General features: G+C 40.3%; 1 protein-coding gene across 1 annotated transcript in view; it reads left to right on the forward strand.

The window, feature by feature from the left end:
• Positions 1-1,796: 1,796 nt before the first annotated feature.
• Positions 1,797-16,911, forward strand: part of LOC126507208 (cation channel sperm-associated auxiliary subunit beta-like) — a 171,136-nt gene continuing 156,021 nt past the window's right edge. Inside the window, exons 1-3 of the mRNA XM_050151448.1 lie at positions 1,797-1,875; positions 4,269-4,357; positions 7,689-7,829. Of these exons, the coding sequence (XP_050007405.1) occupies positions 1,797-1,875; positions 4,269-4,357; positions 7,689-7,829 (309 nt within the window). The remainder of the gene's footprint in view (positions 1,876-4,268; positions 4,358-7,688; positions 7,830-16,911) is intronic.

Consider the following 16,911-nt stretch of genomic DNA (forward strand, 5'->3'; position numbering starts at 1 on the left):
TAACCAAATAAATGAAATATAGACGTACCTGATAATATAAAATGGTAAATTTAGAATCCAAGGGATATTTGAACATTCTATCATTAAATATTCTTAAAGCAAAGAAAGTTTTTTTTTTTTTTTTTTTTTCCGAGACAGGGTTTCTCTGTAGTTTTTGGTGCCTGTCCTGGAACTAGCTCTTGTAGACCAGGCTGGCCTCGAACTCACAGAGATCCGCCTGCCTCTGCCTCCCGAGTGCTGGGATTAAAGGTGTGCGCCACCACCGCCCGGCACAAAGAAAGTTTTGAGGGAGGGAAACCCTAAGCAATGATCAGGAGCTTCCCAGACTCTGAATTTCAGTCTACTTAAGGTTGTCAGGTTAGTCTTGTACCCATTCTTTTGGGTGCTGGCAAAAGACATGGGATTCCTAGGTTAGAGACAAAAGACACCATTGCTCACAGAGAAAAGCATAGCCAGAGTGTCAACATGAAGCTCTTTCTAATTCCTTCACTTCCAAAGTCCAACAGCATTTCATAGGGTTCCATAAGAAAGTATCACATACCGAGAAGATTAAACAGATTTTTTTTTTTTTTTTTACAGTTCTGGAGGAGGTCAGAAACCTGAGGTCAAAGTGTTACCATGAATGATTTCCTTCCTTCTTTCCTTCCTTCCCTCCCTCCCTCCCTCCCTCCCTCCCTCCCTCCCTCCCTTCTTTCTTTCTTTCTTTCTTTCTTTCTGCTTTCTTTTGGTCTTTGGAGCCTGTCCTGGAATTCACTCTGTAGACCAGACTGGCCTTGAGTTTCCAGAGTTCCTCCTGCCTCTGCCTCCCTAGCACTGGGATTAAAGGCGTGCGCCACCACCACTCAGCCCGTGGTTCGGTTCATTTCTTCTGAGGATGGTGAGAGAATGATGTGGTCTGGTCTCCCCCATGAGTTTCTAGATGACTATCTTGTCCCTGTCTTTGCTTCATCTTCTCTTTTAGGTCCAAGTTTCCTTAGCTAGGACACTAGACATTTTCAGTTCGAGCATCTTTTCAATGACCTCGTCCTCCGAATAGGATCACAAATTCAATATGTGAATTTTGTTATAAATGACTCTGTATAAGAGATCCTTCACAGGTCATGAGATGTATCGCAGGGGGAGAACACTGACCTTAGGAGAGTCACCATGGAAACTGGCCTGCTATTGCAGCTCCCTCGTGTCTGTTGGCTGCAATACAACCCCAGAAAAGCCCTGGATAAAGAGAACCGGAGACTTGCATCCTTACTATACCCAGCAAGAACATGCAAGAAAGCTTGGGACCATGTGGACTATTTCAAAACCTAGGTAGTCAGAATATTGTCAAGATAGTAAAAGAAAAAAAAAGATTGTCAGTTTTATCATTCTTAGAGTGTTTATTAATCCAGGTTCTTGATCTTATAGTTGATCTAGGATCATGAATCTCACTTCACCCACTGTTATCTATATTGAAGAAAGTCCCAAGCCCCAGACTCTCTGTCTCTCTCAATGTCCATACTTTTACATATTTGAACTACACAGTAGGAGATAAATTTAGAACTTAGTCATGTTGTGCATCTGTTCCAGGGTTTTGTTGGTGGCCAGTTGTGATGTGGGTGCTGGGGATCAGACCCAGGGAGTGTGTTGCTAGGCAGGCTCTCCACCTCCAGCTTCATCGTCTGCTTTCGTCACAGTATAGAAAGTATTTGTAACTTGAAGAGATGTTTTCTTCACCTCTGTGTAGTTGTTCTTATGTCTAAAAACTCAAAATAATATTTTCAGAGTAACTGAATAGAAATTATTTATATTTATTTCAACAGATGGAATCACGACTTATATATGTTCTGATTCTACTTTTGAATATGTTTGAATTTTCATCAGCAGTGATATATAATCAACGTAAGTATTAGACTCTTTCCTTTTGAGGAGTTCTTATTCTTATCCTTTCCTGATTTGCAGTTCAAATAGTGTCCACTTAATATTTTTGTCAGTATTTTCCCATCGTTTTCATGTGTTATCTATTTACTCTGGCCCAGGTGTCTAGTAATGTCATTGTGAATCCATTGTTATCAAGTTGTATATGCAAAGTATTTAAAACAATACTTTGTCACTTTCAAGTCATAGAATGTTTACCATTAAAAGCAGATTATACATGGCAAATATTTTATTATTTGAACAGATATAAAATCTTTTCCTTGATGCATGAATTCTCGGGCTACCAAATTGAAAGTAGAATTTCCTGAACAAATACAAAGATAGAATTAGTTCACAAAGCTTTAATAATAGAAAAATTTTGATAAGGAAACATCCATTTCCATAGTGCACACATTTTTGAGATCTTCCTGCATCCTAGAATGCATGATAAAATACAGTGGTGTTTAATAAATGGATAGATAGAAGAATTCAGACCTTCTAATCACAAATGTGCTGTAGAATTCAGTGAGCTACAAATTGTCCCAGTGTTTAGTGGGAACCGTGTAGTAGGGATTTCTGACATATATGTGGCTAGGAGCCAATATTGGAGAGCCACCGAAGGAGAGAAGTCAGAGAAAAGAGAGATTGTATCTGGCCGTGGAAAAGCAGGTTTTTAAGGCCGGCATTGTATAGAAGAGAACAGTCTGTCTAGGTCCTTAAAGTGGGTAAAATTTGTATGTGCACATATGAGAAAGTGTGTGCTTCAAAGGCAGCATCGGACACAAGGTAAACAATAGTTTGGAGGTAGTAAACTGCAGACTATGTGAGGGACGCATAGTTCAGTCTGACATGAAAGAAGGAAGACAATTAAATTATTCTGAAATACTGGGAGCTGGTACATAGAGAAGTGTTTGCATGTGAGGCAAAGAAATGTTGATTTCAAACTCTAATCCTTGGGAGGTACACTGATATGATAACATAGACAAATTGAAAAATAACCCTGGAACAATCAACATTGTACAGACAATGTACAGTAAAAAGTAAATTTATTCTTAGTTCTTACTAAAATCTAATGGTAAGTTTTCCTCTAATTTTGGTCTAAAATTCATGCCCTTCCCGCAATGTCTTTTTATCTATCTATCTATCTATCTATCTATCTATCTATCTATCTATCTATCTATCTATCTATCCAAGCTGCAATACGTTTTCTGACTTTCATTATAAAGTTAAGTCATGCCTAAAGTATCAAAGCTGGTCTAACTCAGCCCCTCCCTTCCACAATCCAGTGTCTCTAGCAGCTGTCATTCTCTGCTCAGCAGCATCCAGAAAGTTAAAGTCAATAAAGCACCATACAGATCCAGATGCTCTGTCTAGTTCCCATCTCTACATGGCTTTTTATATGCTATTTTATTCTCTTTTCAAAGACTTTATTATTTTAAACTATTCTTTCTATGAATGTCTATTTCTAAGCACCTAAGCACATTTTAAAACATATTGCACCTTTTTAAAAGTTTTCTTTGTCTGTACCTAGCATTACTAAGCATCTGCAGTGCTTTCTGGTCATGTGAGACTAATTTTAAACTGCTATGTCTGTCACCCGGCATAGTTCACCTTAGTGCATGGCCCTGGTGGCTGGTTCCAGCCTGAAGGCAGTCTCTGTACACTGAGCCTATCTGAGAGAACTTGGTCACCAGGAAGACCTGGCAGGAAGCCACATTTGACTCAGTGTTTTGAACTTTTTTTTTTTTAAACTTTCTCAGGCCTTATGTGGATATACATGGCTGGATATGTACACAGATTTTTTTCTTTGGTCTATCAGCTCACAAAAAAAATGACATGGAAACTTATTATTAATTATGAAAGCTTAACCTTAGCTTAGGCTTGTTCCTAACTAGTTCTTATAACTTAAATTAAGTTGTACCTTTTAATCCACATTCTTCTTTTGCTGCCGAAAGCCTTTAAGATACTGGCCCACTTTGGGCATGGTCACATGTACTATATATACGCATATGTAAAAGTGTGTGGGGGGAGGGGTGCCTTGCGGCTGGATTCAGTTCTAGCTCCCTGCTCATGCAGAGGACTGCTGATCTCTGCGTCTACCTCTAAATAAAGAAATCTTTATTATACTCCATTCTGGACTAGTGTAGGATTATTTTATTATAAACTGCAACATTTTTTTTTTTTTGAGACAGGGTTTCTCTGTGTTTCAGTCCTGGCTGCCCTGAAACTCGCTCTGTAGACCAGGCTGGTTTTGAACACACACAGATCCTCCTGCATCTGCCTCCCAAGTATTGAGATGAAAGGCATGTACCACAACTATCAGACTTTTCATGTAAGTCCTTTTAGCTTGACCGATTTTTGTTGTTTTTGTTTTTTAGGTGATAATGAGAAACACTTTGTTTGCTCCAGTGACCAGTTACCCAGTGACCAGCAAATAATCAAGTTGTATCTTTCCACTGACAGTTTGGTAAAGTCCACTAACTGTATGTACTATAGCCCTTTGGTCCCTTTTAAGGCCAGGTTTAGCTGCAGTGATACTGCAGTCTCTCAAGTGCCTTCTTCTGTCCAGACAGGAAGGTGAGATTCTATGGAATTGTGTCTGTAGTTGGATAGGGTATTATATTTTTAGCCATTGACAATCCTGGGTAGCCATGCTCTGTGGGTGTTGTTAATACATGATGCCAACTTCCTGCTTCTAGACCACCTGCAACAATCTTCATCTGATATGGAACCAATTTGTTCTTTTGAAGTTTGACAAAGTAGCCTGTCAGAGAAACGTAGCTCACATGATCGTAGGAAAGAAATAGTCCTTGTATAATAGGGACTGTGCTGCGGTTGTCATTTGTGTAAGGGGTGGTGTGACCTTTCTGTAGAAGACCAGCTTCGACAAGATTCATACGTTCTGGGGTAGGAGCGTGAGTTTTAGAATTATTAAGCAAAAGGAAGAGAGGTATGAGAGAAGAGACAGAAACACAGAACAGCCTTGGGAGGGAAGTTCAGTGAATACTGAATTTGCCTCCCCCCCCACCTGACAGCCCTCACTAGACTGTAAATTCTACAGTGGCTGGGAGTTTGTCAGTTTTACTCACTTCCATATTTCAAATACTTTCCACTCCGCCCAACTTGTACTAGATATTTTTTAACGTTGTTGTCAAGGCCTACTCCTTTATTTCCATTATTTAGGCAGATTGGGGTCTTCCACTTAGCTCAGAATAGCCTGGGATTCAGTATTCTTCTGCCTCGGCCTTCTAAGTAGTAGAATTACAGGTGTGCACCTCTGGGCTCTTTCCCCATTTTTTAAGGTAGAGAACCTGAAGCTTAGCAAACTCCCAAAGTATTCTTTTCACTTTCACAAAGTATTCATAAGATTCACTTATTTTCTGTGCATGCCTGTTTTCACTACATGTATGCATGCGTATCATGTACATGACCAGCACTTAGGTCAGAGGAGGGTGTTCGATCCCCATAACTGTAGTTACAAACTGTGGTGGACAACCATGTATGTGCTGTGAATGGAACTTGGGTTCTTGGCGTGAGGAGTTCCTAACCTCTAAGCATCTCACGAGTCCAAGACAAAGTTTTTTATTTTTTAATTTTTAAAATTTTTAATTGATTTTATTGTGTTCTACATTTTTCTCTGCTCTCTTCCCTGCCTCTCCCCTCTCCTTCTACCCTCTCCCATGGTCTCCATGATCCCAATTTACTCAGGAGATCTTGTCTTTTTCTACTTCCCATGTAGATTAGGTCCATGTCTGTCTCTCTTAGGGTCCTCATTGTTGTCTAGGCTCCTTGGGATTGTGCATTGTAGGCTGGTTTTCTTTGCTTTATGACTAAAAGCCAATTATGAGTGAGTACATATGATATTTGTCTTTCTGGGTCTGGGTTACCAAACTCAATATGATGTTTTCTAGCTCCATTTGCCTACAGAATTAAAAATGTCGTTATTTTTCTCTGCTGTGTAGTATTCCATTGTACAAATGTATCACATTTTCCTTCCCCATTCTTTTATTGAAGGGAATTTAGGTTGTTTCCAGGTTCTGGCTACATAGTTGAGCACATGTCTGTGTGGCACGATTGAGCATCCTTTGGATATATACTCAAAAGTGGTATTACTGGGTCTTGAGGAAGGTTGTTTCCTAATTTTCTGAGAAATCACCACACTGACATCCAAAGGGATTGTACCAGCTTGCATTCCCACCAGCAATACAGAAGTGTTCCCCTTTCCCCACAACCTCTCGAGCATAAGTGGCAGCCCAGAAGCCAGGCATCCTTGTGGTCCTATGGCTATGGACATCAATACAGACTCCAGCAACTGTAGGACCATGGACCTAGATATGGTACTAGGCAGCATCCCTGGCCTGGATGTCACCATGGCCCCAGGTGGGTGCACAGCACACTCAACCTGGCTGCAAGGTGGACAACAAAACGGTCCCAGGTGGAGGCCCAGATTCCGGGCATCCACTTGACCTTTGATGGTAACTGGTGCCATGGACATTAACACATACCATTGCTGCAGTAGGTTCATGGACCAAAACATGGCCCTTGCCTGTCTCCATGGCTCCAGGTGACAGCTCAGGCCACAAGATAGGGATGGTCCCTACCGTGGCATGGCCCTCGGACGCCAACAATGTGGCCATATGGGGTGGTGTCCTAGACCTTGGGCATCCTCAGGACTTTTGGTGGTAATTGCAGTCATGGATATCAACAGAGACGGACAGACTCAGGGTCATGAACCCAGACATAGTCTTAGGCAGCAGTCCATGATCCAACATCACCATGGCCCTGGGTAGCAAACAGGCCTTCCACAGTAGCCTGTTCCTGATCTCCTTTGTCTCTTCAGATCTCTCTCTCTCCCCAGGACAGAAACCATTCAATCCATCTCTCTCCCATGTCTCACCATATATTTGCTTATCATAATGGTGCTTGACCACCTTGTACAGCAAGTCGCTTGGTGGTCCAGTAGTAGTTATTTCTCCCTGCCTAGGGCAAATGGTCCTAAGAAGACGACGTGTTTCTGTGCCCCCCTCTGCCAACCTGGGTGTGTACTTGTGTGTGTGTGTGTGCGCGCGCGCGCGCACGCATGCATGTGTGTCCATCTCTGCCCACTTGGTCCTAATGGCATTGTAGTTTCTTCTTTCTGCCCAGGGCAAACAGCTCTAGGAAGGCAAGTGTATGTATGAAGCAGACCGTGTCAGATGTGGGCGGGGGAATGCGAATCAATCCCACACTAGCTCCGAATAGGGTATACTAAGGTGTTCTTTATTAAAAGGGTACTCACGGATCACAATGTGGAATCAGGAATGGAACCCAACACCCAGGTGTGGCCTTTTGGTACCCAAGGACATGCCCCACCTGGTCCAGCCTCTCAAAGGCCATTGGCTGAAGGAGGTTTCCCATTATATATCCATCTTTGCCTGCTCCCCACATCTCTTTTAAGACTGGGAAGTGGGCAATAAATTTAAATATTTAGTCACAGCACAACAGTTTTAATAAAATCATATTTTCTACATATGAGACTAGTTGATTTTCATTTTATATTCATGAAAAATATAAACTTACAATTTTATGACTAGAACACTTTCATAAGGATGGATTAAGACCTTAGGGCGCTAACTAGGTTAATGAGTTCCAAGGATATGCTCCTAAAAACGGGTTTTCCTCACTGGATATGGCAATCATTAAAGACAGAATTTTATCAGCAGTGGTTTTTCACAAACATATCCTCACTAATAAATTAATGCAATATGCTTCTCCATATTAAATTTTCATTACTTGTTATATTTCTTTCTTTCCTAAAGAAAGTCTACTGTTTTTTCCAAAGTGAAAACATAGATTCTTCAAAGGGAGTTTTGGGTATATTTACAGCAGGAGGCCTGGCTCCCAAACTGATCATCATGAACAGTACATACCATGACGGCTTCCACTTCAAGTTAACTCTGGTAATTATGTATTGTTTTATACTGTGTGTGTTTTTATATTGAGAAGAAGCATGCTCTTATTGGATGTCTTTTTTCATGTTGGAAATTCAGTAATGTTTCTCTATAAATGTTTTAAAGCCAACAATATATGCTGTGTATTACATTCCTTCATGCTGTGTGAATATATGGCAATGTGACTAAAAAAAGCTAAATGGCCAATATCTAGGTAGGATTAACGGGGCAGAGAAAATGCTGAAAAGAAGGGCAGAGTTGCAAGGAGACACCAGGGACACAGAGCAAGCAGCATGGGCTTTACAAAGAAAAGGTAATTGAAACACATAGAAGAATATATATTAAAAGATATGGGTTAATTTAAATTGTAAAAACTAGTTAGAAACAAGCCTAAGATATCTGCTGAGCTTCCATAATTAATAAGACATCTCCGTGTGGTTAATTGGGAACTGGCAGGTGGGACAGAAAAATCTGCCTGCAAATACAGGATAGGTTGTTAATTAAGAAGTTATATAATTCTCAAGTACTTAGAACACATTAAAAGAAAATAATGATGATGATTGTGGTGATGATTATGATGGTGAGGATGATAAAACACATTAACAAGCCATATGGCACATGCCTATAATTTTGGCACTCAGGAGGTAGAGACATGAAGATTGCTGTAAGTTCAAGGCCAGCCTGGAATACAGAGCAAAACCCTTTTTATGAACCCCTTTAAAAAAATAAATCACATAAAAGAAATGCATTTTAAGCAATTAAATATTTCTATTGCTTTCTGAAGATCTGACATTTGTGCTAGCTTCAATTTCTTCCAGCATTTTACAGTGTCTGTCAAATGGCAGTGAACTGCAGTTGACTTCACCATCTGTAAAAAGTGTACTTTCATTTGAAACAAATTTATCAAGATAAACTCACATGCCATTCAACCCACCCACTGAAAGTATATAGTATATTGGTCTTTAGTATATTCAGAGTTGTGCAGGCTCACTAGTAAATAATTCCGGGACATTTCATCACCCTGGAAGACAACATGAAGTCGTTAGCAGTCACTCCTCACTCTCCTTCCAGATTCTCCAGCCCTAAGCAACCACGATTCTGCTCATGCCCTCCCTCCCTTCCCATAGATTCTCTAATTTGGCACAGCCCGTGTACATAAAATACAATACATAGTAGTAGTAGCTGCCTACTTCAGTTTTCATAATGTGCCCAAACTCCATACATCGCAAGGGAAACGCCAATGTCCTTTAAAAATTTTTTTTTTATTGATTTTTATTGAACTCTACATTTTTCTCTGCTCCCCTCCCTGCCTCTCCCCTCCCCTTCAGCCCTCTCCCAAGGTCCCCATGCTCCCAATTTACTCAGGAGATCTTGTCTTTTTCTACTTCCCATGTAGATTAGATCCATGTCTGTCTCTCTTAGTGTCCTCATTGTTGTCTAGGTTCTCTGGGATTGTGATTTGTAGGCTTGTTTTCTTTGCTTTATGTTTAAAAACCACTTATGAGTGAGTACATGTGATAATTGTCTTTCTGTGTCTGGGTTACATCACTCAAAGTGATGGTTTTTTTTTTATTCACTTTATCCATTTGCCTGCAAATTTCAAGATGTCATTATTTTTTTCTACTGTGACTACACAGTAGTCCATTGTGTAGATGTACCACATTTTTCTTATCCATCTGCAGTCGAGGGGCATTTAGATTGTTTCCAGGTTCTGGCTATGACAAACAATGCTGCTATGAACATAGTTGAGCACATGTCCTTGTGGCACAATTGAGCATCCATTGAATATATACTCCAAAGTGGTATTACTGGGTCTTGAAGAAGGTTGTTTCCTAATTTTCTGAGAAATTGCCACACTGACATCCAAAGGGGATGTACGAACTTGCATGCCCACCAGCAACACAGCAGTTTTCCCTTTACCTCACAATGTCTCCAGCATAGTTGTCATCAGTGTTTTTGATCTTGGCCATTCTTTCAGGTGTAAGTTGGAATCTCAGAGTTGTTTTGATTTGCATTTCTCTATGACTAAGGGTGTTGAACATTTCCTTAAGTGTCTTTCAGCCATTTTAGATTCCTCTGTTGAGAATTCTCTGTTTAGTTCAAGACTCCATTTTTTTTATTGGATTATTTGTTCTTTTGATGACCAATTTCTTGATTTCTTTGTATATTTTGGAGATCAGACCTCTGTCTGATGTGGGATTGGTGAGGATCTTTTCCCAGTGTGTAGGCTGTCGTTTTGTCTTATTGACCATGCCCTTTGCTTTCCAAAAAGCTTTTCTGTTTAGGAGGCCCTGTTTATTAATTGTTTCTCTCAGTGTCTGTGCTGTTGAGGTTATATTTAGGAAGTAATCCTTTGTGCCAATGTGTTCAAGTGTACTTTCCACTTTCTCTTCTGTGAGGTTCAGTGTGGCTGGTTTTATGTTGAGGTCTTTTTTTTTTATTTTTTCTGCAATGTGCAAGCTTTTTTATTTTTCAATATGAATTAATATCTTGGGAGCTCATTGAGGCAAGTCTCTCTGGAAAGCTAGAATTGGTGATTAATGAGTTTATATGTATATATTTTTTNCTCCCCACTCACTTCTCCCCCTCCCTCTCCAGTCCAAAGAGCAGTCATGGTTCCCTGCCCTGTGGGAAATCCAAGGTCCTCCCCCCTCCATCCAGGTCTAGGAAGGTGAGCATCCAAACAGGCAAGGCTCCCACACAGCCAGTACATGAAGTAGGATCAAAAGCTAGTGCCATTGTCCTTGGCTTCTCATCAGCCCTCATTGCCCGCCATGTTCAGAGAGTCCGGTTTTATCCCAAGCTTTTTCATTCCCAGTCCAGCTGGCCTTGGTGAGCTCCCAATAGATCAGCCCCTATGTTAAGGTCTTTGATTCACTTGGACTCGAGCTTTGTGCATGATGATAGATATGGATTTATTTTCATTCCTAGACATGTTGATATTCAGTTATGCCAGAACAATTTGTTAAATATGATTTCTTTTTTCCATTCGATATTTTTTGCTTCTTTGTCAAAAATCAGATGTTCAAAGATGTGTGGATTGATATCTGGGTCTTCAATTTGGTTTCATTGGTTCTCCTATCTGTTTTTATGCCAATACCAGGCTGTTTTCAGTACTGTAGCTCTTGTAGTAGAGTTTGAAGTCAGGGATTGTGATGTCTCCAGAAGTTCTTTTATTGCACAAGATTGTTTTGGCTATCCTGGATGTTTTGCTTTTCCATATGAAGTTGAGTACCATTCTTTTGAGGTCTGTGAAGAATTTTGCTGGGATTTCGATGGGCATTGCATTGAATCTGTAGATTGCTTTTGGTAAGATTGTCATTTTTACTATGTTAATTCTACTTAAGCAAGAGTATGGCAGATCTTTCAATTTTCTGTTGTCTTCTTCAATTTCTTTCTTCAAAAATTTTGAGTTCTTGTCATACAAGTCTTTCACTTGTTCGGTTAGAGTTACTTCAAGATATTTTATGCTATTTGTGGCTATCTATTGAAAGGGTATTGTTTCTCTGATTTCTTTCTCAGCCCATTTATCATCTGTGTACAGGAGGGATGATGATTTTTTGAGTTAATCTTGTATCCTGCTACATTACTGAAAGTGTTTATGAGTTGTAGAAGTTCCTTGGTAGAATTTTTGGGGTCGCTTATGTAAACTATCATATCATCAGCAATTAGTGAGAGTTCGACTTCTTCTTTTCTGATTTGTATCCCCTTGATTTCCTTTTGGTGTCTTATTGCCTTTGCTAGGACCTGAAGAACTATACTGAATAGATATGGAGAGAGTGAACAACCTTGTCTTGTTTCTGATTTCAGTGGGATTGCTGGGAGTTTCTCTCCATTTAGTTTGATGTTGGCTGCTGACTTGCTGTATATTGCCTTGATTATGTTTAGGTATGTTCCTTGTATCCCTGCTCTCTCCAAGACCTTTATCATGAATGGATGTTGTATTTTCTCAGAAGCTTTTTCCGCATCTAATGAGATGATCATCTGGTTTTTATTTTTCAGTTTGTTTATATGATAGATTATATTGACATATTTTCGAACCATTCCTGCATCTCTGGGATGAAGCTGACTTGATCATGTTGGATGATGGTTCTGATGTGTTCTTGGATTCTATTTGCTAGTATTTTATTTAGTATTTTTGCATCAATATTCATGAGCGAGACTGGTCTGTAATTCTCTTTCTTAGTAATGTCTTTGTGTGGTTTGGGTATCAGGGTAATTGTAGTCTTATAAATAGTTTCTTTCTATTGTGTGGAACAATTTGAGGAGAATTGGTATTAGTTCTTCTTTGAAAATCTTGTAGAATTCTGAGTTGAAACCATCTGGTCCGGGGCTTTTTTGGTTGGGAGACTTTTGATGACTTTTTATTTCTTCAGCAGTTATAGGTCTGTTTAATTTGTTTATCTGGTCTTGATTTAATTTTGGTAAGTGATATTTATCCAGAAAGTTTTCCATTTCTTTTAGGTTTTCCAATTTTGTGGAGTACAGGTTTTTGATGTATGACCTGATCATTGTCTGTATTTTCTTGTGTCTGCTGTTATGTCCCCATTTTCACTTCTTATTTTGTTAATTTGGATAGTCTCTCTCTTCCTTTTGGTTAGTTTGTCAAAGGTTTGTCTATTTTGTTGATTTTCTTGAAGAACCAACTCTTTGTCTCATTGATTCTTTGTATTTTTTTTTTGTTTCTAATTTGTTGATTTCAGCTCTCAATTTGATTATTTCCTGCCATCTAGTTCTCTTAGGTGAGTTTGCTTCTTTTTGTTTTAAAGTTTTCAAATGCACTAGTGTGGGATTTTTTTCAGCTTCTCTATATAGGCATTTAGTGTTATGAGCTTTCCTCTTAAGATTGCTTTCATAGTTCCCATAAATTTGGGTATTGTGTGAGGTAATTTTCATTGAATTTTAGGAAGTCTTCAATTTCTCTATTTCTTCCTTGACCCATTGATGAATCAGGTGAGCATTGTTTAATTTCCATGTGTTTGTAGGCTTTCTGGAATTAGTATTGCTGTTGACTTCTAGTTTTAAGCCATGGTGATCTGATAAGATACATGGGATTATTCCAATTTTTTTGTGTGTGTTTGTTGAGGTTTGTTTTGTTATTGAGTAGGTGGTCAGTTTTTGAGATGGTTCCCTGAGGTGCTGAGAAGAAGGTATATTATGTTGGGCTGGCATCTGCATATGTCTGCTAAGTCCATTTGAGTCATAACATGTTCCTTCCCTTATTTCTCTGTTCATTTTGTGTCTAACTGACCTGTCCAGTGGTGAGAGTGGAGTGTTCAAGTCTCCCAGTATTAGTGTGTGGGGTTTAATGTATGATTTAAGCTTTAGAAGTGTTTTTGTATTTGGGGTATGGATTTCAGTATTGAGATTTCTTCTTGATGGATTTTTCCTGTGACTAATATGAAATATCCTTCTCTGTCTCTTTTGATTGACTTTAGCTTGAAGACTATTTTGTTAGGTATTAGGATAGATAAACCTGCTTTTTTATTAGGTCCATGTGATTGGAAAATTTTTTCCTAACCCTTGACTCTGAGGCAATGTCTTTCTTTGAGGTTGAGATGTGTTTCTTCTATGCAGAAGAAGGATGGATTCTGTTTTCCTATCCCATCTGTTAGCTTGTGTCTTCTTATAGGTGAGTTGAGTCCATTTATATTCAGGGATATTAATGACCAGTGATTACTATCTCCTGTTAATTTAGTTTTCATTGTTGGGGGTGTTAATTTGTGTGTTTCCCCCTTCTTTGGGATTTGCTCCTATGAGACCATCAATTTTCTGTGTTTTTGTTGATGTTGCCCATTTCCTTGGGTTGGGGTTTTCCTCCTAGTGTTTTGGGTAGGGCTGGGTTTGTGGCTAGGTATTGGTGAAATCTGGTTTTGTCATGGAATATCCTGTTTTGACCTTCTATGATGACTGAAAGTTTTGCTGGGTATAATAGTCTGGGCTGGCATCTGTGATCTCTTAATGTCTGCATAATGCTTGACAATGATCTTCTGGCTTTCATTGTCTCCAATGAGAAGTCAGGTATAATTCTGATAGGTTTGCCTTTATATGCTACTTGGCCTTTTTTTTCAGCTCTTAATATTTTTTCTTTATTCTGTATGTTTAGTGTTTTGATTATTATGTGGTGAGGGGACTTTTTTTTTGGATCCAGTCTATTTGTTGTTCTGTAACCTTCTTATATCTTCATAGGCATATCTTTCTTTAGGTTGGGAAAGTTTTCTTCTGTGATTTTGTTAAATATATTTTCTGTGTTTTTGAGTTGAACTTCTTCTCCTTATTCTATACCTATTATTCTTAGGTTTGGTCTTTTCATAGTGTTCCTGGATATTTTGGGTTAATTTTCTTTTAGATTTTTAGACTGATGAGTTTATTTTCTCTATTGTATCTTCAGCACTTGAGATTCTCTCTTCCATCTCTTGCATTCTGATGTTTATGCTTGTGTTCATGGTTCCTGATCATTTTTTTCATGGCTTCTGTTTCTATAATTCCCTTGGCTTGTATTTTTTATTGTCTCTATTTCAATTTTTAAGTCTTGAATAGTTTTTTTTTCATATGCTTGATTGCTTTTTCTTGGTTTTCATTAATGGATTTGCTAATGTCTTTCAATTTTTTGTTTGTCTTTTCTTCCATTTCTGTGAGGGAATTTCTCATTTCCTCTTTAAGAATTTCAAGCATTCTCCTGAAGTTACTTTTTAGGTCATTTTATTTTTATTCACCTATATTTGTTTGTTCAAGTCTTGCTGTTGTAGGGTAACTAGATTTTACTGGTGTTGTGTTGCTCTTTGTGGTGTTGTATGTGTTCTTGCCTTGTTTACTCATCTTTTCCTCTAATTGTTATAGTTGGGACTGTCTGTGATTCTGCTGATTAATCTTCTAGGTACCAGTGAATCCGAGTCTCAGATGGGTGTTCCTCTTGATACTGTCAGTGCCATGGTTCTAGTTATCCAGTTGATCACTTGGAGGTCGCTTAGTGCTCCTGGGCGTTGATCCACTCTTTTGGAGTCTGCTGTCTCAGGCCTACTCTAGCCTAGGTTGTCAGCTCAGACCTGTTTCTGTAAATGTCCCTGGTTTGGATCCACTTCTGCAGAGGTTCCTGGCTTGGGGTTGGTCCTTCAAAGGACTCTGGCTCTGATCTGCTCCCTCAGAGTTCCCAGGCTCGGGTAAGCCCAGACCTGCAGAGGACCTGGCTCAGGCCTACTCCCTCAGAGGTCCTAGACTCATGCTTGGACCTGCAGAGATCTCTGGTTCCTGCCTACTCTCTCGGAGGTCCCAGACTCATGACCAGACCTGCAGAGGTCCTGGCTCAGGCCTAGTTCCTCAGAGGTCCTTGACTCATACCCAGATCCACAGTATTCCTGGCTTAGGTATACTCCCTCGAAGGTCCCACATTCATATCCAGACCTGCAGCAGTCTCTGTCTCTGGCCCACTCTCTCAGCAGTCGCTCCCATGTACCTGCTCCTGTTGAGTTCACTGTCTCATGTCTGCTCTGGCCCAGGTTGTTGACTCAGTCCTTGCCACGGACCGTCCCTCTCGGAGACCACTATCCACGGGAGGACAGGGTGAAGGATAGGATAGCCAGGATACGATGCAAGGGAAATGACAGACAGACACACTGTGTAGTGAAAATCTGCTGCAATTTTACTTCTGCAAAGCTTCAGTTTTTGTACAAAACAGATCAAAGAACTTGGCAGGTTCACTGCATCACCCCACTCAGGGTTCCAGACATAAATCAAGGTTAAGCATAATCAAAATAGAGCTTCTTCTACGTGCTCCTTTCTACATGCTCAAGATGTTGGCAAGGACTTTTAGTTTTGTTTTGTCTCTTAGAATTCTGTCTCACACCATTATTTACATTCTACCGTGGGAGACCAATTCCCAGGGTTCTGTGTTTAGCTTTCCATCTATATAGTTTTTTATTCTTTGCTCCATATTCCCTAATAGTTTTCTCATTTTCTCAGGATAGTTCCTATACCAATATATTAAAGCTGGTCTCATGTTTTCAATAATTTCCTTTCTTTCCTTCTTACTATAAAGACACCAGGGCTTCTGAGATCTAGCTAATCTTTCCAAAAAGGGGAATTTTCTCTAACTCTCCTTTTCTCTCTAAATCTGATTCACTATGACGATTCCCTCATAACATATCAACTTTAGCTGCTTCTGTTTCATAATTAATAAAGTTTCCCAGGCTCATGTGGCGTGGGGCATACTTTATTTCCTCAAGGACTGCTTTAATGAATGGTGGAGCCGAGCCAAGGACGTACTTTGATCTCTTGGTAAGCGGTCAGCTATAAACAAGAAAATTAAGAAATGCAGAGAAAGATCAGGCAAGGTGTCAGGAGGGCTTGCTCTCAGGGCCATCTCCAGATACGAGATCTGCCTCTGGCATCAGGTCCTATCTCGACCGCTGATTGCCAGGGGGACCACCTGGGGCTTCGCTCCAAGAAGCTCTAACCCCAATCCTTCAGCAGGCAAAAGCCAGCGCAGAGGCATTTTGTCACTACACGGCAGTCACTGCTGTGGACGTGGCAAGTCCTGCTTCAGCAAGTGACCCTGGTCTGGATCTGCTCCTGTTCCCACAGATCTCACTTCTCCAGTCTGCTTTGACCTAGGTAGCTGTCTCAGTCCCACTACCATGGTGCTTGCTACCTCAGGCCTGCTCTGGCCTAGGTTGCTGGCCCAGTCCTGCTTCAGCAAATGATCCTGGTCTGGATCTGCCCCTGCTCTTGTGGAGTTCCCTGTCTGAGGCCTGCTCTGGCCCAGGTAGCTGCCTTAGTCCTGCTCCTTTGGGGATCACTGCCTCAGACCTGCTCTGGCCTAGGTGGCTGGCTCAGTCCTATACCTATGGAATTTGTTGCTTCAGGTATGCTCTGGTCCAAGCTTGCTGACTCTGACCTGTTCCTGTGGAGTTCTTCGCCTCAGGTCTACTCTGGCCTAGGTTACTGGTTCTGACCTGTTTCTGTAAACTGTGGTCTGAATCTGCTCCTCCAGAGGTCCCTGGCTTGGGGTTGGTCCTGCAAAGGTCTCTGGCTCTGATCTACTCCCTTGGAGTTCCCAGGCTTGAGTGTACCCAGACCTGCAGAGAACCTGGCT

Source organism: Alexandromys fortis, unplaced genomic scaffold (genome assembly GCF_014885135.2).
Source record: "Alexandromys fortis isolate MF-2015 unplaced genomic scaffold, M_Fortis_MF-2015_v1.1 scaffold_63, whole genome shotgun sequence".
Taxonomy (NCBI): domain Eukaryota; kingdom Metazoa; phylum Chordata; class Mammalia; order Rodentia; family Cricetidae; genus Alexandromys; species Alexandromys fortis.